The 23226-nt window shown below is 33.6% G+C and overlaps 4 protein-coding genes and 1 long non-coding RNA gene across 6 annotated transcripts; 3 read left to right on the forward strand and 2 right to left on the reverse strand.

The window, feature by feature from the left end:
- Positions 1-4037: 4037 nt before the first annotated feature.
- On the forward strand, positions 4038-7377 carry LOC120159734 (probable LRR receptor-like serine/threonine-protein kinase At1g74360; the record flags this gene model as incomplete). The annotated part of the gene is given in 1 exon segment (XM_039170299.1): positions 4038-7377. A coding segment is annotated over 1 exon segment (3219 nt), but the record flags the coding sequence as incomplete, so codon positions are not given.
- A 763-nt stretch (positions 7378-8140) lies between these two features.
- Positions 8141-12390, reverse strand: LOC120160266 (probable leucine-rich repeat receptor-like protein kinase At1g35710). Its single transcript, XM_039170679.1, has 11 exons — positions 12233-12390; positions 11498-11645; positions 10879-10950; positions 10108-10179; positions 9587-9658; positions 9351-9494; positions 9186-9266; positions 9018-9089; positions 8693-8764; positions 8403-8474; positions 8141-8292 (listed from the first exon to the last, which is right to left on the reverse strand). The coding sequence occupies exons 1-11, from the start codon at positions 12321-12323 to the stop codon at positions 8202-8204; spliced, it is 987 nt and encodes a 328-aa protein (XP_039026610.1). The 5' UTR covers positions 12324-12390; the 3' UTR covers positions 8141-8201.
- Positions 12391-13785: 1395 nt separating this feature from the next.
- LOC120160271 (LYR motif-containing protein 4-like) lies at positions 13786-14330 on the forward strand. Its single transcript, XM_039170690.1, has one exon. The coding sequence runs from the start codon at positions 13918-13920 to the stop codon at positions 14200-14202; it is 285 nt and encodes a 94-aa protein (XP_039026621.1). The 5' UTR covers positions 13786-13917; the 3' UTR covers positions 14203-14330.
- Positions 14331-16939: 2609 nt separating this feature from the next.
- LOC120160283 lies at positions 16940-18358 on the reverse strand. 2 transcript variants are annotated; one of them, XR_005519426.1, is made up of 5 exons: positions 18301-18358; positions 18022-18188; positions 17807-17918; positions 17053-17137; positions 16940-16954 (listed from the first exon to the last, which is right to left on the reverse strand). It is a non-coding gene; the product is annotated as an uncharacterized LOC120160283 (long non-coding RNA). The 2 variants fall into 2 exon arrangements; XR_005519424.1 differs by lacking the exon at positions 16940-16954 and having other exon boundaries at positions 17034-17137.
- Positions 18346-21940, forward strand: LOC120159743 (pre-mRNA-splicing factor ATP-dependent RNA helicase DEAH1-like; the record flags this gene model as incomplete). Its single annotated transcript, XM_039170311.1, is given in 8 exon segments — positions 18346-18463; positions 18466-19178; positions 19290-19352; positions 19581-19704; positions 19793-19893; positions 20727-20789; positions 20888-20960; positions 21571-21940. Coding segments are annotated over 8 exon segments (1335 nt in total), but the record flags the coding sequence as incomplete, so codon positions are not given.
- Between the last annotated feature and the right edge of the window lie 1286 nt (positions 21941-23226).

Raw genomic sequence — 23226 nt, forward strand, 5'->3', positions numbered from 1 at the left:
GACAAAATTGTCCAGTTAATGTTACTTTTACCGATATACTTTCAATTTTTACAGTTAGAAAAATCATTAAAGCTAAACTCACGTGCGGATTAAAGATTTTCTTTCAGATTTTAATTAAGAAATTTTAATTTATTAGTGTTTTATAAATTATTAATTTTCTAAATTATTATTATTTTGGTTTTGATAAAAAAATATGTAAAAGATTTTAGAAGCATCCGGTTGGTTCGACTCTAAAGGTTTATGAACACAAAAGCTATATAAACATGCCAAGTGGAAGTTTTGAGATGAAATGGTAATTACTGTTTGTTGACTAATAAAATGATTAAAGAATATTTAATCAAACTCATAATCACCTTTGATTTTGACTAAATCATATAAAATTTACTTTTTTATATATAAATGTATAAATTAAACATAACCCTTTTATCTTTATTATATCTTTACCTATCAAGTTCGAGTTGACTTAGCAACGAGATTGTCAGTATTAAGCCCGTGTCAAATAATTATAGTTATTTATTTTGTTAATCTACGAATATCCATCATAGCCATAAACCTGACACAAACATAAGGTTAGGGTATAAAACCTCATGCATGACATGGAAATGAGACTTGGATTCGATTATTCTTGATCCGCATTACTCATCTTCAACTCACCACCTACATAAAATCATCGATGGTAACTCTTCCTCTAAATTAAAAGAGATGAATAATATGCCATTTTAATGCATGTCACATTTTAATTTGTTAATAGTAGGGTTAGGTCGAATAAATTAACAAAAAAATTGAAAATAAAAATAACTCTAGAGTTTTCAAAAGTTATTTTCAAAGTAGACATGCAAAATGTTAGCATCACTAATTAACTAGTCTAGAAAGTATGTCATACATAAATAATCCAAATTAAATAAGTACTTTCAATGATAAATTTGAAGGTGACCTTCTAAGTAGGACCATTCTACTTGATTAATTATTTCAAATTAAGATGGCTTTGACTATGCAACCAAAATTGTTCCCCCCCCTCCTCCATGTAAATGATTTGCGAATTAAATTGATGTATTTAATAAATTAATGAGTCCCTTCCACGGGTAAAGTCAATTGGAACGTAAAAAACAATAATACAAAACAAATATTTAAGGAAAATTCTACGATGGTCAACGAGCACTGACGAATACTAATAAGTAATATTAGTTTAATTTATAAAAATTTAAAATTCTAAAGGGTTCAACATATAATTATAAATTAGTTAAAAATTTATAGATAAATTTATTTAAAATAAAGGTAAATTGTACCAGTGATCACCTAAGTATTATTCATTTTTATTTTGGATATCATTTTTGAAATTTTGTTAATCATGTCACTTTGCTATTTAAATATATTTAATTAAGTCACTTTCTATTAATATTTATGGAAAAGATGATTGAGAGTTAAAATATTTGATATAATTACACATTTGGTCCACATTACTTATATATTTATCAATTTGGTCCTAATTTTAATAAATTAAAATAAACTTAACCCTCAAATCAAATGGTGCCAAAGTAGTATTCATTCATATTATTCTTTCGATTTGTAGGAAAACAAACAATAAAGAAAATAAAAGAAAACTTACAAAATAATTATTTCATTTTTGAGAAACTAAAAAAAATTAAATATCAAACGCTTTGATTTCAAAAACTACATCTATATTAAGTAAAATTAAAATTTAAACTCTCAAAAATTAATCCATTAAAAATTAATCCAAAACAGTTAGATTTTACTTATAATGGGACGAATTAGGTAAAAGTAAAGTTATAATACTTGGATAACTGACAAATAAAAAATAAATAATTTTAAACAAACAATCTAAAAAAGTAATAAAATAAAACATCTAATTTAAACTCTTAAAATCATTGAAAGATATAATTTACACACATGAATTTGTCAAACAATTGCCTTATGTGTATCAATGTAAAATATATTATTTTAAGCTAAAAAAACGAAGAACATGGAGACATGCTGGCACGTCTCCTCACAAAACATTGACATGTTAATTTTTCTTTATTAATAGAAATAATAAAAGTCAATAAAGAGAAAATAAAAACTGTATTGGCTGACATTAAATTGGATTCTTCTTCAATTAACTACTTTGGTATATTTGATTTATTAAAATTAAGACCAAATTGATAGAATCTATAAGTAACAATGATCAAATGTGTGATTATACCAATATTTTAACTACATCATCTTTTCCGTTAAATATTAACGGCAAATGGTTTAATTGAATGCGTTTAAATAGTTGGGTGACCTAATTGATAAAATTTCAAAAATGATGGTCAAAATAAAAAGAGACAATAGTTAGGTGGTCAATGTATAAGTTATCTTTAAATTTTTAACTAATTTATAATTATACATTAAGTCCTTTAGAATTTTAAATTTTTATAAATTAAACTAATGATGTTCATCGTTAGTTGTGCTTATCAGTGTTCATGGAGCGTTGTAGAATCATCCAATATTTAAATATATTAAATTTATATATATATTAAATATTGAATATATATTACATTCATAGGGTTGAAGTGGCTGAATGTTTAATTCTTGCTGTTGACTAAAACTAATTTTACCATGTTAGGTTAGGTGTTGTCCTAGATATTCAAAAATTGTATATATTATTATTATTATTATTATTATTATTAATTATCAATTGATTTAGTGAAATGTAACATTAAATTTTTTAAATAATTTTAGTGATTTCAATATCAATATTGTAAATAAAAAAATTGGGTAAATTATGCAAATAGTACCTAAACTATCAGTTTTGGTCCATTTTAGCACCTAAACTTTCAATATTTTTATAACATGCCTAACATTTAGTTTTCATTTTATTCTAGTGCACCGTCGTTAAAAATTTAACGTGTTTAATACTTAAACTATCAATATTGGTCCGATTTAGTATCTAAACTTTCAATTTTTCAAAACTTAACATTAAATTTTGAACGATGGTACTAAAATGAAACAAAAATTAAAAATTTTAACAGCGGAGTACTAAAATAAAACAAAAACTAAACTTTAGGTATGACTTTGAAAAATTAAAAGTTTAGATGCTGAAATGGACCAAAACTGATAATTTACCCTAAAAATTAGATTAAAAGAATCACTTTTATAATAATAAATAATATGAAAAATTCGAACAGTGAACAGAAAAAAAATAAATTTGGATTAATCTTATACCGATTGTAAAGCAATGAAAATTTTCCAGATTTTCTATGTGAAAGGAAAATATTTTAGTCAAATACAAACAACCCGATTCCATGAAGTAAACCAACGTGAAAGAATGGTGGAGGTCAGACCCCACAGCTTGAAGCAGTCAACATGGGCGGCTAACCAGCTACCTTGCTTCAATTGCCTCTCATTTTCTCAGGAAACAAACACCACGGCCCAAAAAAAAAAAAAAACGGATTAATATTTATGGTTATTCCCATTTAACATTATTAAACAATATATATTTAAATAATACTGTTGTTGGCAAACGTTTCTTCAAAGCTTGGTGTATGGTCTTATGTGCAGGCGCTAGTGTTTTTCAACTGACTTTTTTGATTACGTTTTACAACTAGTTTTTTTTTAATTATTTTCTTTCATATTTTTCTCATGTTTTCCATCGATGGATGTTTAAGTAACTCATCACTGCTATGGTGAAAAGCTTGGTTGATTAACAAAGATGAAGAAGAAGATCATTTCGGGGGACCGAGCATTTTCATGGCGCTTCACTTTGTTTGTGCTTTTAATCCTGATTACATGTATGTGATTTTCATATTTTTTTCATCAGTTTTTGGTGTATGGTTTAATTTGATATTGACTTTTCGTACATATGAATGAAAATCTTTGATGGGTAGCTTTCATTTTTTTTATGTTAATTTGCTGTTATTGATTTTTGTGTTTCCCAAGGATGATTCTGTTGACTTTATGATAATTTTTATTCAAGCTGTTATGTCTTGTTCACCACATGTTTGTGTTTATTCAGGGAAGATTGTCTCTTTTTACTTCACTTGCAAAATTTGTGATGATTTGCAGGCACTGTTGTTGTTGGAGATTCTTTAGACACAGATAAACAGGCTCTGTTGAACCTGAAATCATTCCTGGAAGAACAGAACCGTGTAAATCGAGGAAGGTACTCGGAGTGGGATGCCGAGAACTCGACTCCGTGTCAATGGCATGGCGTCTTGTGTTCCTCTGACGGTGAAAGGGTCATTGGTATAAACCTTTCCGACAACAATATGTCTGGGAAGATGTTCGATCATTTCTCGGCCTTGACCGAGCTTCGGGAACTTGACCTCTCGAGAAACACAATCGGTGGAGCGATTCCGGATGATTTGAGCCAATGCAGCAGCCTGATATACCTTAACTTGTCACATAATATCCTAGAAGGAGAGCTGGTGTTGGCAGGTTTGACTAGTTTAGAGAAGCTTGATTTGTCTATGAATAGGATTCAAGGGGAGATTGAAGCTAATTTCCCAGCAATTTGCCAGAGATTGATTGTTGCAAACCTTTCAACCAATAATTTCACTGGCAACATAGATAAGTGCTTTGATGAATGCTTGAATCTGCAGCATTTGGATTTGAGTGCGAATAATTTTGTTGGCAGCATATGGAGTGGATTTGCAAGGCTGGTCGAGTATTCGGTTTCCGAAAACTACGTTTCCGGGACACTTTCGGGATCAATGTTTACAAACAATTGTAGTTTGCAGGTTTTGGACCTTTCAGAAAACAACTTTCAGGGTCAACTTCCAGGGGAGATTTCTAACTGCAAGAATTTGGTTGTGTTGAACATATGGGGAAACAATTTTACGGGGCCGATTCCATCGGAGATCAGGATGATTTCCAGTCTCGAAGGCTTGTACTTGGGGAGCAACAGGTTCTCCAATGTAATACCAGAATCCTTACTGAACCTCACAAACTTGGCCTTTTTGGATTTAAGCAAAAACAACTTTGGTGGGGAGATACAAGAGATTTTAGGGAGATTCACACAGGTGAAGTTCCTTGTGCTACATGGAAATGCATTCACTGGAGGGATTATATCTTCCGGTATTCTCAAATTACCGACGATTTCTCGATTAGACCTGAGTTATAACAACTTCTCTGGTTCATTACCTATTGAAATCTCTGAAATGAAGAGCTTGAATTTCTTGATGTTGGCGCACAACCAGTTTACAGGTGGTATACCACCTGAATTTGGCAACTTGCCTCAGTTACAAGCCCTCGATCTCTCCTTCAACCAACTTTCAGGATCTATCCCGCCGGCCCTTGGAAAACTGAGCTCACTTTTGTGGTTGATGCTTGCAAACAACTCTCTTACTGGCGAGATTCCACCCTAGATTGGAGGCTGCAGTAGCTTGTTATGGCTAAACCTTGAAAACAATCAACTTTCCGGGGAAATCCCTGCGGAGTTGGCAAAGATTGGTAGAAATGCTACTCGAACTTTTGAGTCGAATCAGCTACGCAATGACCGGATAATAGCTGGTTCAGGCGAGTGCTTGTCAATGAAGAGGTGGATACCAGCAGACTACCCTCCTTTCAGTTTTGTGTATGCAATTCTTACTAGGAAGAGCTGCAGAAGCTTATGGGATCGGTTGCTTAAAGGATATGGTCTTTTCCCGGTGTGTGCTTCAGGTTCAACCGTGAGGACATATCGAATCTCGGGTTATTTGCAACTTAGTGGGAACCTGTTCTCGGGCGAGATCCCTTCCGATATCGGTATGATGCAGAATTTCAGTATGCTTCACTTTGGTTTCAATGGCTTCAATGGAACACTGCCTGCGAATATCGGACAGTTGCCGCTTATCGTTCTAAATATAACCCGAAACAGATTTTCAGGAGAAATTCCAGTTGAGATTGGCAATGTCAAATGCTTAAAGAATCTAGATTTTTCATACAATAATTTTTCTGGCTTATTCCCAACAAGCTTCAACTACTTGACCGAACTGAGCAAGTTCAACATTTCATACAATCCGCTCATTTCTGGCGTAATCCCATCAACCGGTCAATTGGCAACGTTTGAGAAAGATTCTTACCTTGGAGATCCGCTACTTGATGTTCCAGATTTTATCGACAATGGAACAACTCGCCAGCAAAACCACGATGCAATGCATAAAAGATCTACCAAGTTGGCTGTGTTCTTGGTGTTATTATCATTAACGCTGGCCATTTTTGTTTTTGGGGTCATAACACTTGTAGTTTACATATTTGTGAAAAGTCCGGAAGAACCGCATGGATACCTCTTACAGGATACCATTTATCGACATGATTTAGCATCGAGCTCAGGAGGGTCATCACCATGGTTATCGTACACTGTTAAGGTCATCCGTTTGGACAAAACAGCTTTCACACATGCTGATATTTTAAAGGCTACAGGCAATTTTTCGGAGGATAGGATTATCGGAAAGGGAGGATTCGGAACAGTGTACCGAGGCGTATTGCCTGATGGGAGAGAAGTAGCAGTGAAAAAACTTCAACGAGAAGGAATCGAGGGCGAAAGGGAATTCCGGGCCGAGATGGAGGTCCTTAGTGGCAATGGCTTTGGTTGGCCACACCCTAACCTTGTAACACTTTATGGTTGGTGCCTTGATGGTTTAGAGAAAATATTGGTTTATGAGTACATGAGAGGTGGGAACCTCGAGGATCTTATTTCGGATCGGTTGCGGTTCACATGGCGGAGAAGGATCGATGTGGCAGTCGATATTGCGAGGGCATTAGTGTTTCTACATCATGAATGCTACCCTGCAATTGTCCATAGGGATGTCAAGGCTAGCAATGTCCTGTTAGATAAAGATGGGAGGGCAAGAGTTACGGATTTCGGTCTGGCTAGAGTTGTCGATGTCGGACATAGCCATGTGAGCACAATGGTGGCAGGAACTATCGGTTATGTTGCACCAGAATACGGGCAGACATGGAAAGCCACTACAAAAGGTGATGTATATAGTTACGGGGTATTAGCAATGGAACTGGCAACCGGGAGGCGAGCGGTCGACGGAGGGGAAGAATGCCTGGTGGAATGGGCCAGACGTATGATGGGAAATGGACGAAACGGATTAGCCCGAGCTGCGATACCAGTCGTGCTTTTCGGATCGGGGCTAGCAGACGGTGCTGAAGAGATGTGCGAGCTGCTCAGAATTGGTGCCCGATGCACGGCAGAAGCTCCACAAGCTAGACCGGACATGAAAGAGGTGCTAGCTATGCTGATTCGAATAACAAGCAGCAATCAGAATCTCAAGTCTTCACACAGTTAGTATGCGAGAGAGTTTACAAAACATAAAAACAGGTTTTAAAATATACAGATTTTCATGTATTGATTCTTCTTGTAAAGAGAATTTCTCCATTCGTTATTAATCAAAATTTTGTCCCAAGCAATTTCATGCAGAACTTTAGCAATTAGATTTCAGTCATTTTTTTAAATGTAAGAATGAATTTCAAGAGTAAGGGGTTGTTTGTTTGCCTCGTAATGGAACCATTCAGCGTTAAATGCTAAACCGTTCAGCATTCAACGCATTTGTTTTGCATCTCTGAATGATTCAGTGCTTACTGATTCAACAAAACAATGCTGAATGATTCAGTGCTGACTGATTCAGCAAAACAGTGCTGACTGATTCAATGCTGACTGATTCAGCAAAGCAGTGCTGGATGATTCGACACAAAATACATTCTGAATGATTCAGAGCTATTATCAAACAACATGTCACATTCAGAGCTAATTCATATAAAGCCTCTAAATCATTCAGCATTAGAATCATTCATCGCTTAATCATTCTGATGTAAACAAACAGCCCCTAAATGACATTATCTGATCATGTTACTCGAACTCGGATATGAATGTAAATAAAACTCGATTTTTGTTGTGAATCTGGATTTTTTCTTGTTAGTCTTCTTTTTGAAGATGACATTTGTTTTTTTCAAAAAATCTCGAGTAAGTAAATCATTGTAATAAATTATAATCATGTGGAAATGTGTTATTTTTCATTCATTTTCTTGTTACAAAATACATCAAATGTACCTGCAAGCATAAAATTTCATTTATATGTTCCAGAATTCAGCTGTTTTTTTCCTTGCTAAAAAACCCGATAATGATACAGTAAAGAACCTAGTTCGTATCTACAGTAAAATATTACTGACTTTAGATAACTGGAAATCCCCATGGGATACTATATCGATAAGGTTTCTGTTATCGACTGTTTTAACTAAATCAAGAAATCTGTGTCCGAGAGTTCGAGGACCTTGTGTGCACCGATGGGGTTTACGCCAGGTCGGAATGTGTTTCCTTCAATACACCTGAAATCGGATTTAAAATAAGTTAGATATTTGTTTCTTTTCTTTTTAATCTTCATGGTATCTGGAAGTGGCTATTTTGCTCGAAAACTAATCGATGGAGGACAACTCACAGTTCTTTCAAGAAAGGGTGTTTATAGAACGCGTCGGGAATCCTGCCTGAGAATTGGTTATGATCCAAGTACCTGTTAATTGTTGAAGTCCAAGAGCAGAAGTTAAGCATCACAACAATGCATGCAATGCAGTAAACACCCTACCAGAGACCCCAACCGTCTTTTTCGGCAAACTTTGATCAAGTAAAAGAAATGCAATCATCATGAAAAGAACACTTCTGATAAGAAAACAATACAGATTTCCCAATGAAACTCGACTCAAGAGTGGTAAACAAAAAAAAGAAATTTACAGATATGTCAATTTAGGAATATGGGCAAGGGCTGTTGGTATTGCTCCAGACATTTTGTTGTATGAAAGATACCTGTAACAAATAGAAAATAGTTAAGCGATTCCAGAGCCATAAGAGAAGAAGACACACATAATACTTAATGTTACTCGGACTCAGGTGTACATGTCGGATTTAGGGTATGTGCCCAACATAAGCATGTTCAGTGTTTTGTGCAAGTTTCTTCATGCATTTGGAGGGTCCCTAGAGGAACATATCCGCATCGAATGTGCATGATACAAGTATTGGAAACAGATACCTAAAGAACTATATATATACTGGCACTTACAATATCTCCAAATTTGTCAGATTTGCCAGCTGAGCAGGAATTCCTCCGGTCAAATAATTGTTATTTAGATACCTGCATATGAAACCGTTAAGAAAAACTGTGTATTTGATCATATATAGCAAAACATTAATCATTTTGTATAGAGTTAACAATTAAAACATGACATACAGATTTCGTAGAACCGGAAAGCCTCCTTCTATACGAATGAGCTCCCTAATAGTACCGACCAAATGATTATTACCAACATCCCTATAAAAAAAAGACCACTTAGCACAATAACAATAATAATAACACGCATTGAAAGGGTACAGAAAATAGTAGACAGAATATTACAAGTGCCGAAGGTTTTGTAAGGTTCCCAACTCTGCCGGCACTCGACCGGTGAAACGGTTTTCTTGAAGATAGAGATAACGAAGCTCAGGTAGATTTGCAAGCTCCCTCGGAATCTCACCCTTAAAATTGTTAAAGCTCAATGACCTGAAGAAATTTTCAATTACAAATTCCGAACTTACATACAAACACATTCCACATTAAAAGAGAGATTTCAGGGATTATAAAAAGATACTCACAGATGGGTTAGTATTTTCAGTTCACCGATCTCGGGAGGAAGAACATCTTGGAGTTTATTCCACCTCAAATTTCTGTACAGTTCGTCAAAGCATGTTATCAGATTTATGATAACAAATTTTTGAAGAAATAAAATGCTTTTACATAAAATGTTATTTGTTGTTCTTTCAAAAAAAAATTGAACGGCATTTCTAAATATTGGTCCAGATTTTAGATATAGAAACATGGTTATTATCGAATGATGAAGCTTGAATGAACTGATGTGTGTAACATGTCAAGTAAAATTGACTCGATTCAAAATTTCGTATGGCAAGCTATAGCCAGTAGCCTAGCCAGCATATTAAGTATACTCTAAAAGCAATCACTTCAGTAATAACAATGACCTTGATGTCATAATTGCTTCTCTTACGGAAAAATGCAGTCCACAATAGTTTTAAAGAACAAGAGGAAAGAAACTATAAGTGAAACTCACTGGAAGTATAAGAAATATGTCGAAAACAATTTACATAATAAGAAATCATACAACATTCTAAGTCGTCTCAGGCGTCCGATTTGGGGAGGAATTGGGCCTGTCAGCTTGTTGTTATGTAGATCCCTGTAATATTAGCAAAGTCAAGAAAAAGAATTCCAGTTAGAATTCTCATGCAAAATCCAGAGGCTAAAACATCTAAATTGTAAAACCTATGCTTATGATTATTTCATACATAAACTACCTTTTTTGTTGTTGAGAATCACGACCGAAACTTATTAAGTTGCTAGATGACACATTATTTCAGGTGAATGTAATTTATCTAACAATTAAAAGCATTCAGCACGAGTGAGAGATGTATAAATTATGGACATAAGCTTATTCAAATCTACGTTAGGTTGTTGTGAGGCAATGGATACAAGTGAAAAGACCTTGGGCAACATCCGAAAGGCAAACAGAAGAAACCGTGCTTGCTTCGACCTTTTATCTGCTCAATATATTTTCTTAATCTTTTATCCAAACCTTAGTATAAGGAAGAACAAACGTGCACAGGTCTCTTATTCATTTATGCATGCAAAATGCATTAAAATGTCAATGTCATCTGCATGGTTTATGGACCAGTAACAGGAATGGAACTCAAGTACATGCAATATTGTAAATCCTAAACGACTCCAAAAGAACTTGTGGAGACCAAAACCTGATCTCGTAATTTGAAGGTTAGGTTTACAGAGAATTTGATTTCCATTTTGAAGGACAGTATAAAAAATAGGTTTTGCGGACCTTAAACAAATAATTTTGCATATTAGGCATGGAAGAGAAACTTACAGCCTTGTTAAATCCAACAAATTAGTTACAGCAATAGGAAAAGGACCAACGATTGATACTGCATAGACTTCCCTGTAAAAGAAAATGGTACAATAACAAACTAATGTCAAAGTCGGTATAAACCGATAGAATTAGATACAATCATACAATAGTGAATCAACACAAAAAAGTAATACTCAAGTATCTTTCCCGTAACCCGAAACATAAGATCCGGGGGCAAGTTTGAGTAAAAATGAGAAGGTGAAAGGCATTTGAATTCAATCATAACAGAAAAGTACTCAATTGAGTATCTTTATGATGAACCTGAACATAAGATATAAAGACCAATGGGAATAAAACTTAGAATGGGAAAGAAAAAGGCATTTGCAATGTTCATTAGGTTGCATTGATGAAGCAAAATCCTGGCTTTTCACTAACAAGCATATTAAGCATTTTATTGATGACTCCGACTCTGATTTTTTCTTTAAATACCCATATTAAACACCCACATACAATGAATCCCAGAAATCGATATAAGGAAAAACTTAAAAAATAGATATGAACATATCCATGTCAAACACATACATGTATCCGACTTTCAGAACCATGTCCGAGTAACTTAGGCGGCAATGATACTTACAGTTCAGTAACAACTCTATAGTCTCCTTGAGTAGAACATGTTACACCAGACCAAGGTGGTAAATCACCATCTCCACAGGGATCATCTCCAATCCAGGCATATACCACTCTCCATCCAAGTGACGCTTTTATCTCATTCAAGGCTTTTACTGCAACACGATATGAACTATTAATCCATTGCGCCGCTTCTTATTTACATTATATCTTAATGTCCTTAATAAGGATAAGCCAATATTCATCCTCAACAGCAACCATTAACCATCAGTGTCCCTAAAAGCCTCTACTTAAAAACTTTAATTTTCTATTTTGCAATTGGGAAACACAGACTCTTAGGTTCTAACCATAAATAAAGTGTCAAATTTTCATTCAACCTAGATCAGCTTAAGTACATTTATCATCTAGATTGCTCTACAAAGGAGCAAGCTAAATGGATAAAAAGTTGCACGTAGTTGACATCTGACTCCTAAAAAGTTGACAGAAAATAACCAAAGAAGCCAAAAAAAGATCACAGCTTCAGTTCATGAATTTGAACACAATTACTGAAAGAATCAACTTACTTAGTACTAAAAAATGGGTTTTCGTTTTTTCCCAGTTTTATTAAATGAACAGGTATAAAAATCTGGGTTTAGTAAAAAGAAAGCTTCCATTTCTTAATTATTTTCCCCACATTTTCTCACAAACCAAACAGAGCAAAAAGAAAAGAGGGTCTAGTAGAAAGAACAAACAAAAAACTTACCATCTCTCTTGAGAGTTTTGGAGTGAGTAATGGAGACTGAGAAAGCGAAAATGTAAATCAAAATCAATGTCGGTGAGCAAAGTGAAGCCATTCTTGAGGTATACAAAGAGAGAGATCTAACCCCAAAAAGACTAAAAATAAATCCTTTCTTATAAATCTTATATATTAAATTGAAAATTCGGCTGAATTCACCATTTTTTTAATTTACTGCAATTTTTATCATTTTAACATTTTTCATTCTCGGACACATACGTGAACGAGAGGAAATCAAAAAAAAAAAAAAAAAAAAACAAGTAAAAAGATAAAATAGAATATCGTTTTTTTTGATAAATTTAAATACAAAATTATTTATCTTTGTAATTTTTGTTTTAAAAAATTATTTTAGTAACGAAAATTTTATATTTTTTATTGAAATGTAGTTTTTATTATTGACTTCTTTAAACTAAAAAATTTAAAATATATTCTCTAAATATTTATAAATTAATTTTTTTATTATAAAAATTAATGAATTATCTCATCAAATATGCCTTAACTTCCTTTGTCATCCAAATTCAAAACTGAAATTTAATTTAATAAATTTTTTATTTACATATATATATATATGTATCTTAATTCAAATATAAATTTATTAGATATGTCAAAAGAATCTTTGACTTCATTCATAAGAAGTATTTGAAGTTGATCAACTCTCCAACACTAAAAATTATTTTCGTATTAGCTTTTTATCTCTTGATTTTTTATAAATATTATATATTACATAGTTTCCTTAATTCAAATATAAATAGCAATAATCTTTTATATATATATATATATTGACCCGAGTTGTACATCTGACTCTGGTATGTAAATCTTTACATAAAGATTTTTTTACATATACAATGACTTGAACCTGAGACTCTACTTAAGCAATATCAAACTACTTATCACTTGAATCAATCCCGTTAGTAAAAAAGATCTTATATATATATATATTGATTAGTTCGTTTATAATTATTTTTTATATTTTATTTTGAGTTTTTGTACTATATTTATGTTGTAGATTTTATTTATTAATTTTCATTTTTTATTTTTAATATTTTGAAATGTTATTCTTCACTCAAATCATATGATGATAATGTAAGTAAATAGTAAAATAAAATAAAAATCAAAATAAAAATATGAGTTACATCTTCAACTTACCTATGTTAGAAAAATTAATAATAGATTTTTTTTATAACTATCGATATTCGATTTATTATCAATGAATTCAGATTATGTAATGTAAAGACAATGGTGATCCTTTTAACCTAATTTTATTTATTTACAAATATTAAGATTAGAATCCTTAATATTACTTAAAAAATAGTACTTCATCCTATTAGATCAACTGATTGTTAGTGTTAATAACAGAATTTGATGTGGCATATTTTATGACTAAAGTTTGGGTTAGGATCAAAATTTGATATAGTATAAGGATTAAATCCATAAATTCAATATAGTACAGGGACTAATTGAAATGTTTAGCCTCCTATTTTTCTTATGCTGAAATGCTTAAACGGTGCGTAGAGTAATCATCCGTCAACATTCAACAAGGGCACGGTAAAGATTCTCTCTTTTCCCACAAGACTCGTCTAGAAAAGAAAATCTCACTCCTTTTTCTCGGAAAATTTAACAACCTTGGAATAAAAAAAGGAAAGAAAAGGCAAATGGCGGCGTCGGGGATCTCAGCGACGACAAGAACAGAGGTTTTACAGCTCTACCGATCACTTCTGCGAGTGGCGCGTCAGTTCTGCGACTACAACATAAGGGAGTACACAAAACGACGAGCCATCGACGCATTTCGAGATAACAAGAACTTAACCGACCCTTCTCAGCTCGCCGCCGCTTTCTCCGACGGTAAGGCTCAGCTGGAAGTCGCCAAAAGACAGGCTTTGGTTTATCCACTCTATGCTCCAAAGGTCAAAAGCATTATGGAAATTAAGCTTTCTTAGAAAATATTTGTCATTACGTTTTGACTTGTTCCATTGGCGAATAAAAAGAAAAACTTTGATTCTTTGAGATAACTATCAAGTTTTGTACTTTTATGAAGTGATTTTAGTTATGTATACACTGTTTGGGATACATAGCATGTTGGGTTCTGTTTGTTTTTGATTATATGCGGGACTTTTGTTCTTTAAAAATTTATGATTTTATTAGCTACTAAATCATTACTGATCTGTCCTTTTGAGGTGAATGATAATTTGGGGTTTTCAGCTGTATGATAGAACTTGAATAGATTTGCAAATTGGAAGTTGTTGAAGTAGAAAATGCGGAAATCATTTTCTGGAAGACATTTTACAGGAAACAAACAGGCCCTTAGTTTGATGATTGATGTGTTTTTTTTTTGAGTTAATTGTTTATTTATCCTTGAAGATATAAATCATGTCAAAGCTATGTTTTCAAGTGTTAGTTAAATTGATAGCATTCAAGATGTAGCCATTTAAGAACTTAGTCAAAGACTGGTATTAGATCGATTGCATTTGCAGGCATTGAATCAATTCCGGTTATCTTGTTACGAGAAGAAAATGTCGTCGATGATATATTTCGTACTTTGCCTTATTTCCTCTCCTTTAGGTCCAAGATGAAGTTATGTAAATCAATAGCATTGGAGTTGTGGCCTTCAGAGAATTCTGTTAAAGACTGATATTAGAGGTCTAGGTTATGAACTTAGTTAAAGACTGATATTAGAGGTCTAGGTTATGAACTTAGTTAAAGACTGGTATTAGAGGTCTTGATTTTGATCTGTTAAGTTAATTTGAGTGCATTTCCAGGAATTTAATTAATGGAAATTGTCTTGTTACGATAAGGAAATTTCTTCGATGATATATTTCGTACATTCCCTTGTTTCCCTTCCTTTAGGAGAAAGCCCAAGTAGCTTTCTCGACATGTAGATATTGATTTTGAAATTGGAGAATCTCTTAATAACCTGTAGCATTCAGGGTTTGCTAGTTGAGAAGTATGTACAATAGTGTATCCTAGCTTAATAAATGGTCGTCTACAATGCTTTTGATGAAGATTGGCAGTATTTTTGGAGTAACAAATGCTAGCCATAGTTCTTTTGGAGCAATATGGATTGCTGTAGTGGAACTTGTATAGTGATTTATGAAGTTCTATGGCTAGAAAAGATATTTAGGTGAATTTGAAATCATTCACCGGCATGACCAATTTTGGCTGATCTTTTTCATGTTTGATATTGACAATGGATAACGAAAGGGAAACTGAGCCGATTTAGGCACCCCATAGACAATGTCAGCGTTAGATTATCAATTATTAATGTAAATATGCCCATCACTGTGTATTTTTCAGAGCATCCCCATGAGAAACCTTTATGGAAAGTTCACACGTTCCATATCTGATACATATTTCAGCCTGGATAGAAAGATCTTCATAGGTAAGCATCATGTTTCTTGTTACCTCTTATGCTTTTAGATAAGGATTTGAAACCATAAGATAGGACTTTGAGGTCAGTACCGGGAATATAAACTCGGGCAAAGGTGTCTACTTCCAATGTTACTTGGGCTCAGGCACGATCGTTGAATACCGGACATGTCCAACACAGGTCTGGTTAGATTTTTTTAAGTGTCAACCACGGATATTTGAAAAAAATATGAAATGATGTATCGGAGAGTTGTGGAATTGACATAATAATCATAGGTTTTGCAAAATCTAATACATTTAGTTGTATTGCCTGGAAATCAGGGCTCCCGCATAATCACTTAATAGAGTTGGCTTTCATTAGTGACTTCCTTTTCCCTAGCTTGCACTGAGATCACTAGCTTCATTGAATTTAACTTCTGAATTTTAGGGGTTTTGTTAGTAGGGTTGAGGGGGAAATTAGAGCTGTAAATAAATCACACATCAATGAACAGATATCTGTTTATTTTTTAACAGATTTGTGTTCAGATTTTTTCATTTAAGAATTTCAAGATTGTATTTGTACTATTTTTTAAAGTTATGTTTGTTCATTTCTATTCGTTTAAACATGCTTACGAATTGAATACACCTTTGTTCATACTCATTTATTTATTTTAGTAAACACTATACAAATGATTCACGAGTAAACAGATCAGATTATCGAAGTGCATATTGAAGAACAATCGTATGCCTAAAACTTGTGGGGGGGGGGGTCCCCATATTGGTGAAGGAGAGATAATATAGAACCCCCCATTCGTCTGAAAATGGAATCAAGATAGCAGAATATGAAGCTGAAGAAAGGTTAAAAACATGGCGGCATGAGCAAGCAAATCTCATCAGCAAAATCAAGAGACTGCACATTCTACTTCCCAAGTAATCCACGAGTTTTAGCCATCTTTAAAGAGACTGCAAACGGATATTTAGAACATCCACATCGTCTTGTACAGCCACATCTTTAAAGAGACTGCACCCCTAATCACGGAAGTCGGAATAAATTGAACTATATATTTCATTGAAATTACAGGATTTGGACATATAAATCAATTTTCAACTACCGTGCACTGCAAACCAACTTGGCTAAATTCAGTTCTTGATCTTACAAAACATCTTGCAAAACATAATATGGGGGAGAAACTTTACCATGTCCAGCACAGTTTTAGCCGGATCTGCATACAGTGTGCTCTATTTGAATGTAATCCCAATACAGAACTTTTTATTGCTGAAATTTGAACAAGAGAATGAAGAACATCGATGAAAATCCGAAGCTTTGGACCCCTGCAGGATAACCGGCTGTAACGAATGATAAACTACTGTTAATTACGGATCACTTTAAAAACTCGTACATGTGCTACTAGGGCAGTATTTCTACCTTGGTATATTTGGCTTACCTTGTGAAGCCATAACTTCATTCCCAGAACCTTCATCATGCAAATCACATACATCTTTCCTCGGTTTAATCATCAGAAGGCGTTTCTGTTGGAACATAACATGAAAAGGTTTGTCAGTTATGCCTACTATCGGGAAAAGAATACAAGTACACGGCTGAAATTAGGAGAACTAAAGTTACATGCATTTTGTGAGCAATAAGCATCTGAACTGCATATTAACTGGTGACATTAAGCACAAAACCAAATCAAAGCCCTTGATAAGTGCATCACGAGAGTTGGTTAAAGAGTATTACAAATTTGCAGCACTGTCTTAGAATGGTGGACTGTAATCAATTTTATCCAGATTTGCACCAGAAGAAACAAAGCCATGTGTAATACTATAATTCTGTTGAAAAGAAGCTTAAAGAAAGCATTGGAGAAAAGTAATTATAGTGAAGCATGCAAGGGAATAGCTATGTTATTTGGACTCGAATATGATTGCTGGATATGGGTATATTTTTCTTTTCTAAAGAGTCCTTGGAGAGTCATATCCTCATACCCATGTCCAGATATGTGTTTATCACAGGTACTTCAATAAGAATGAAGAGTCGAACAGAATAGGAGACTACTGTATTGATATGAAAAACATCTAAAATATCAACCAAGGACTAAAAAATGTCATTAAAATTAGTTACATTTACATACATGCAGGACATTGGAAAAATAAAATATATAAACTGCAAAAACAAAGAACAAGATTCAATAAAGTACGAACCTCTGAATCAGTTCCGAATCAATGGACATCAACAATCCTTACCACAGCCAACCCCTATGATTCCGAAAGATGTCTAACAATGACCATTGAATTTTGGGGTTCTTTTTTTAATCTTGAGCCCAAAAACCCAGGAACGCAAACAATACTAACCATCGAATTGGAAGTTAAATACATTACTCGGTGATAAAAAAGATCAGCTACCATAACAGTATTACCTGTGCCTCCAACTCCGCGATTTCTGTAAAGACACTTGTTCAATACATGCACGGCGCTTGCACTCTTCTTTAAGCATGCCCGTCATTTGGTACCTCAGCTCAGCCATTTCTTGTGCTAGATCCTCGGCTTCTTCCTTTGCTTTTAACTTTTGCTCTCTCAGTTCTTCCTGTTAACCATTTTCGAGATCAGGAATATAGCAGTCAAAACTCATATTTCACCTTGTTGGCCTTACATAATATCATAAAGGTTAATATAACTCCTTGAAACCACAATTTTACCTTAAGTTCCTTCACCAAGAGTTCATATTCATTTATCTGATGTGACATGCTTTTACCGTACTTCAAATCCATGTGACACAGACACCTGGAGATATTTTGGTTTTCCTCACTGGTCAAGAAGAAATTGATACAGCAGAAGAAATTTTGAAACATAGGGTAAGAGGCTTTGGGCCAATCTTCCTACTGAGCTTCAAGCCAAAATATTTGAACCACACACCATCGGTGCGCGTAAGGTAGTCTTTGCAACAAATATTGCAGAAACATCATTAACCATTGATGGCATTAAGTATGTCATTGATCCAGGTTTTTGCAAGATGAAATCTTATAATCCGAGGACTGGGATGGAGACTTTGCTAATAACTCCTATTTCTAAAGCCTCATCTAATCAACGTGCTGGTCGGTCTGGGCAAACAGGTCCAGGAAAGTGCTTTCGATTGTACACTGCATACAATTATTATACTGAGTTGGATGACAATACTGCACCAGAGATACAACGGACCAACTTAGCTAGTGTTGTTCTTTCTTTGAAGAGTCTTGGAATTCATGATTTGCTAAACTTCGATTTTATGGATCAACCGCCAGCTGAGGCTCTACTGAATGCGTTGGAACTTTTGTTTGCATTGAGCGCATTAAATAAACTTGGAGAGTTGACTAAAACTGGAAGGCGAATGGCAGAGTTCCCTCTTGATCCAATGCTATCCAAAACAATAGTTGCTTCCGACAAGTACAAGTGTTCAGATGAGATTATTTCCATTGCCGCTATGCTTTCTGTGGGGAATTCCATCTTTTACCGTCCAAAGGACAAACAAGTTCATGCTGATAATGCAAGGATGAATTTTCATACTGGCAATGTGGGTGGCCATATTGCTTTAATGAAGGTTGTTTATTTGAAGAATAATTTGGTTACAAGAGTCTAACCTTACTGGCATTCAAGCTTTTGCATTTATCGACTTGATAAGTTGACACTTTGCCTTGTTTTTATATTCTAGGTTTACAATTCTTGGAGAGAAACAAATTACTCAACACAGTGGTGTTATGAAAATTATATTCAGGTATAGTTCAAAGGATTGTTGTAAATTGATGGTACTACCTTCAACCTTTTCTTTAGAACTTTAAGGCTTCTTTTCATTTACTGATTTCAAGATGAACCTTTGAGTTTATTCATCTGTTTGTTCAGTACTCCTTTGATGAATATGAATTTTCTTGGCTTTCCTAGTGTTCATTTGTTTGCTTTTTGTTGATAGCTTATTATTTATGGTTTTTATGATTTCAATTTTTAGGTCAGGAGCATGAAGCGTGCGAGAGACATTAGGGATCAATTAGAGGGTCTCCTGGAGAGAGTTGAAACTGAACTAACATCCAGTCCTAATGATTTAGAGGCTATAAAGAAGGCCATTACATCTGGTAAGTAGCCAAAAGTTTAGTGTTTGCAGTACCTTCATAGTGTAAGTGCTCCAGCTGTTAACTCTAAAAATTCATCATATTCTTTCAGGATATTTCCCTCGTTCGGCTAGGTTGCAGAAAAATGGTTCTTACCGGACTGTGAAGCATCCACAGACTGTCTATATACATCCAAGCTCAGGCTTGGCACAGGTAAGATTTCCAATTGTTTTTTCTGTTAAAAAGGGACTAGTAGCAAATATAGCGCATGATGTACATAGCTGCTTCTGCAAATGCATGAAAAGTTTTTGTGATTACAAAGAATCGCCTTCTTATGCTGTTGTCTAGAGTAGTGAATATTGCTGTGAGTGGTTCTAGTGTTCATTTTGTTTACCAGGCAGAGCTGTTGTTAGGAGGATATTGCATTGACCTCTATTTTATTGCTTGAATTTTATAGTGACTAAGCAAGTAGCCAAGTAGTATCAACAACAGTGTTATTCAAGGCTCCATTTACTTGAAGCATTTGCAATTTGTTTTTTTCCTTGTTGGAAAGCAATAAGCACAAGATAGAAATTGAATAAAATAAAAGTAGCCAAACCTCAAAAATATCGACCAACTGGAGCCGTAGCTTCCTAATCTCTGCAATAATACAAGTTACTTGGTTAGAATACTGCAAGATGGGTGAAAAACTTCAATTCCCTTGGGTTTATCATCTAGTCTGTCACTCTTATCTGACGAAAGAACATTTTTGTCTCTAAAGTGGGTCTCTCCCTCCTACCAGTCATTGTTTCATTTGCATACAGTTGATAAGCATGCAATTGCATAAACCAGCCAGTCTTGGATGTTAAGTCTGTCAACAAACATGTATGCATGTCCCTTTTCCCCAATTTTTGAGGAGGTTTGCGTGTTTCCTGCTGTTTGTTTTTCCTTTCCGCTCTGTCGCTGTGGGGGTGTGGGTGGATCAAGTTTTGTGTTGCCTCCAATATAAAATCAAATAAACCATTCCAATGTTCCCCTCTGCTTGCAAAATCTATTTCTGTCCTCAGGCGCTCCCGAGATGGGTGGTATACCATGAACTGGTTCTTACCTCCAAGGAATACATGAGAAATGTAAGTATTCTTTTCTCTTTGGAATATAAATTCAGTGTTAAGTCGTTGCTTAGTAAGTGTCCACGACTAATGCCAATACCATGGGAGTTCAATTGCAGGTAACTGAGCTGAAACCAGATTGGTTGGTCGAAATAGATCCGCATTACTACCAGATGAAGGATGTCGAAGATGGTATGCTCTCTCTCATTCTCCCTCCAAATCTTGAACCCAAAATTTGCCCTGCACTGTCTGATCCTTCCGCTCTTCCACTCATATGCACGGTTATATCATTCCATGCACTCAAAGTGTATTCTAATGTTTTCTTTTGTCATGGTTAATGTTATTGAGGGCCCTAATTGATTAGAACAAGTCTTGAACTCGGTTTATCGCCATTTAACACTTACGGTTTCTTAGTGACACCAGAGGGTGATTGCATTATAGAACCTTAATAATGTTGGAAATTCTTACAATTGACCAAAAGCTATATATGTATATATATAGCAACATAAAATAGCATGATTACTCAATTCATTTCTTTGCAATCTGCATAGCACCCTTGTCCTCGTAATGTTTTCTGGTAATACAATTCGTTCCTTGGATAGCATTTGGAGATAGTTGCATTCATGTTTAGTTCTTAAATGCGGAACCATTGATTGCCATGGTGTACTTATATAACACTGATATGTATGCTCTTCTGTTTGTTCCATGATAACCATCTACAGACTGACTGCCAGATTCATAGCTACCTAGGTTTACATGTTTTTAAAATGCACTAATAGCTTAAACATTATTATCTGTACAGTTGGATCAAAGAAAACGCCGAAAGGACAGGGACGAGCGGCAGAAGAACCCTTGCTTCTGTTCATGTTTAGACGGTTATGATCTGTATCACCAAGGAAAGAGACCTAACCAAGTGTGCACGGAGGTGCTTGTTTCGGGACACGAATTCTTCTGCAACCACTGTAAATACAATTAGCACGTATTAATTAGTAGCTATACGGCGCATACTCGAATGAATGTGTCGGATAATTAGTTTTCCCAAGTTTTTTTTCCCCATGTATTTTGAAGACCTTGTGAGATTATATTCACATGCCCATACGTGAAAACGAGTACTAGATGTGGATACTTCAAGTTTTGGGACAACAGAGGCCGGTAGAGTGCTAGACTTTTAGCCATTTTACATGAAACTGATCAATCTGATGAAGAACAAGATTAACCACTTTTCATTAACATTTTTTTTCTATTATTAATTTTGGTGAGGAAATTGTAGAACTAATATTTGATATAACAAATAAGGACAAAATATTTTGGACTAAATTGAATTTATTGAAAGTTTTCATCAAAAAAATTCAAAGTCCAATCAAAACATTAAAATAAGTATTTTGATCAGAAATTTTGAAACTTTCCAAGACAATTTCCCAAAGTTTCGATATCGTAACCGGTTTTCGTCCGGGCACGAATTTTTTACTTGGCGGGAAAAGTGATGTGAATATATGGTTTTTTAAAATAATTTGGGAGTCGCCATCGGCCTTTTGGGCCAGGTAGGTCGAATACCTAAAAAATTATCTTTTAAAAGATTTTTAAGAAACATCAGTTAAAAGATAAACTGATCTGCGTTTTAACCAAAAATTCATTCTTTTTAAAATAAAAGGGATTCGTAGTCGGTTACGTTTAGGGAAGGATTAGCACCCCTACAACGCCCAAAATTGATACTTTTTAATTATAAATTGTCTCTATTATTAGAAATTTAAAAATTCAAAATATATTTAATTTATAATCCTATTATTTCAAAATTATAATTTAAAAAAAATATTAATTTATATATTTATAAATAAAATATTTATTTATTTAGAAATATCTGAAAAGGACTTCTAGGTGCCTTAAGACATCTATTTTCTTTGATATTAATAAATATTATAATAATTAAAAAATAAATTATAATTTTTTATAATATTTAATTTTAAAATACATAATAGGACATCCAGTTGTATTAAGACTGCCCTTTTCTTTGATATTGAAAAATAAATAAATATTAAAATATGATAAAAATAATTTATGTAAAATCAAATTAAGATTTAATATAAATTATTATTTATTATATATATTTATATGACTATATATAATAATAAATAATATTTAAAATATAAACAATAAAATTAAACATAAATAAACAATAATAAAAATACAATTAGAGCAATAAAACTTTATAATAAATGAAAATATTTAAAATTAATTACTAAATTATAATCTAATAAAATTAAATACTTAATTTAATTAATTATTTAAAATTATAGGGATTAAACATGCTATTTTCTTATTTATTAATTTAGTGACTAAACTAAAATTATATAAAATTCGAATATCATTAAAATAAATTAAAACATACTATTCAGATTAAATATTAATTATTAAAATTAAAGGACTAAATCTGTTATTTACCCTAAATATATTATTTTAA

This window comes from Hibiscus syriacus, unplaced genomic scaffold, assembly GCF_006381635.1.
Source record: "Hibiscus syriacus cultivar Baekdansim isolate YM2019G1 unplaced genomic scaffold, ASM638163v2 tig00002847_pilon, whole genome shotgun sequence".
NCBI lineage: Eukaryota > Viridiplantae > Streptophyta > Magnoliopsida > Malvales > Malvaceae > Hibiscus > Hibiscus syriacus.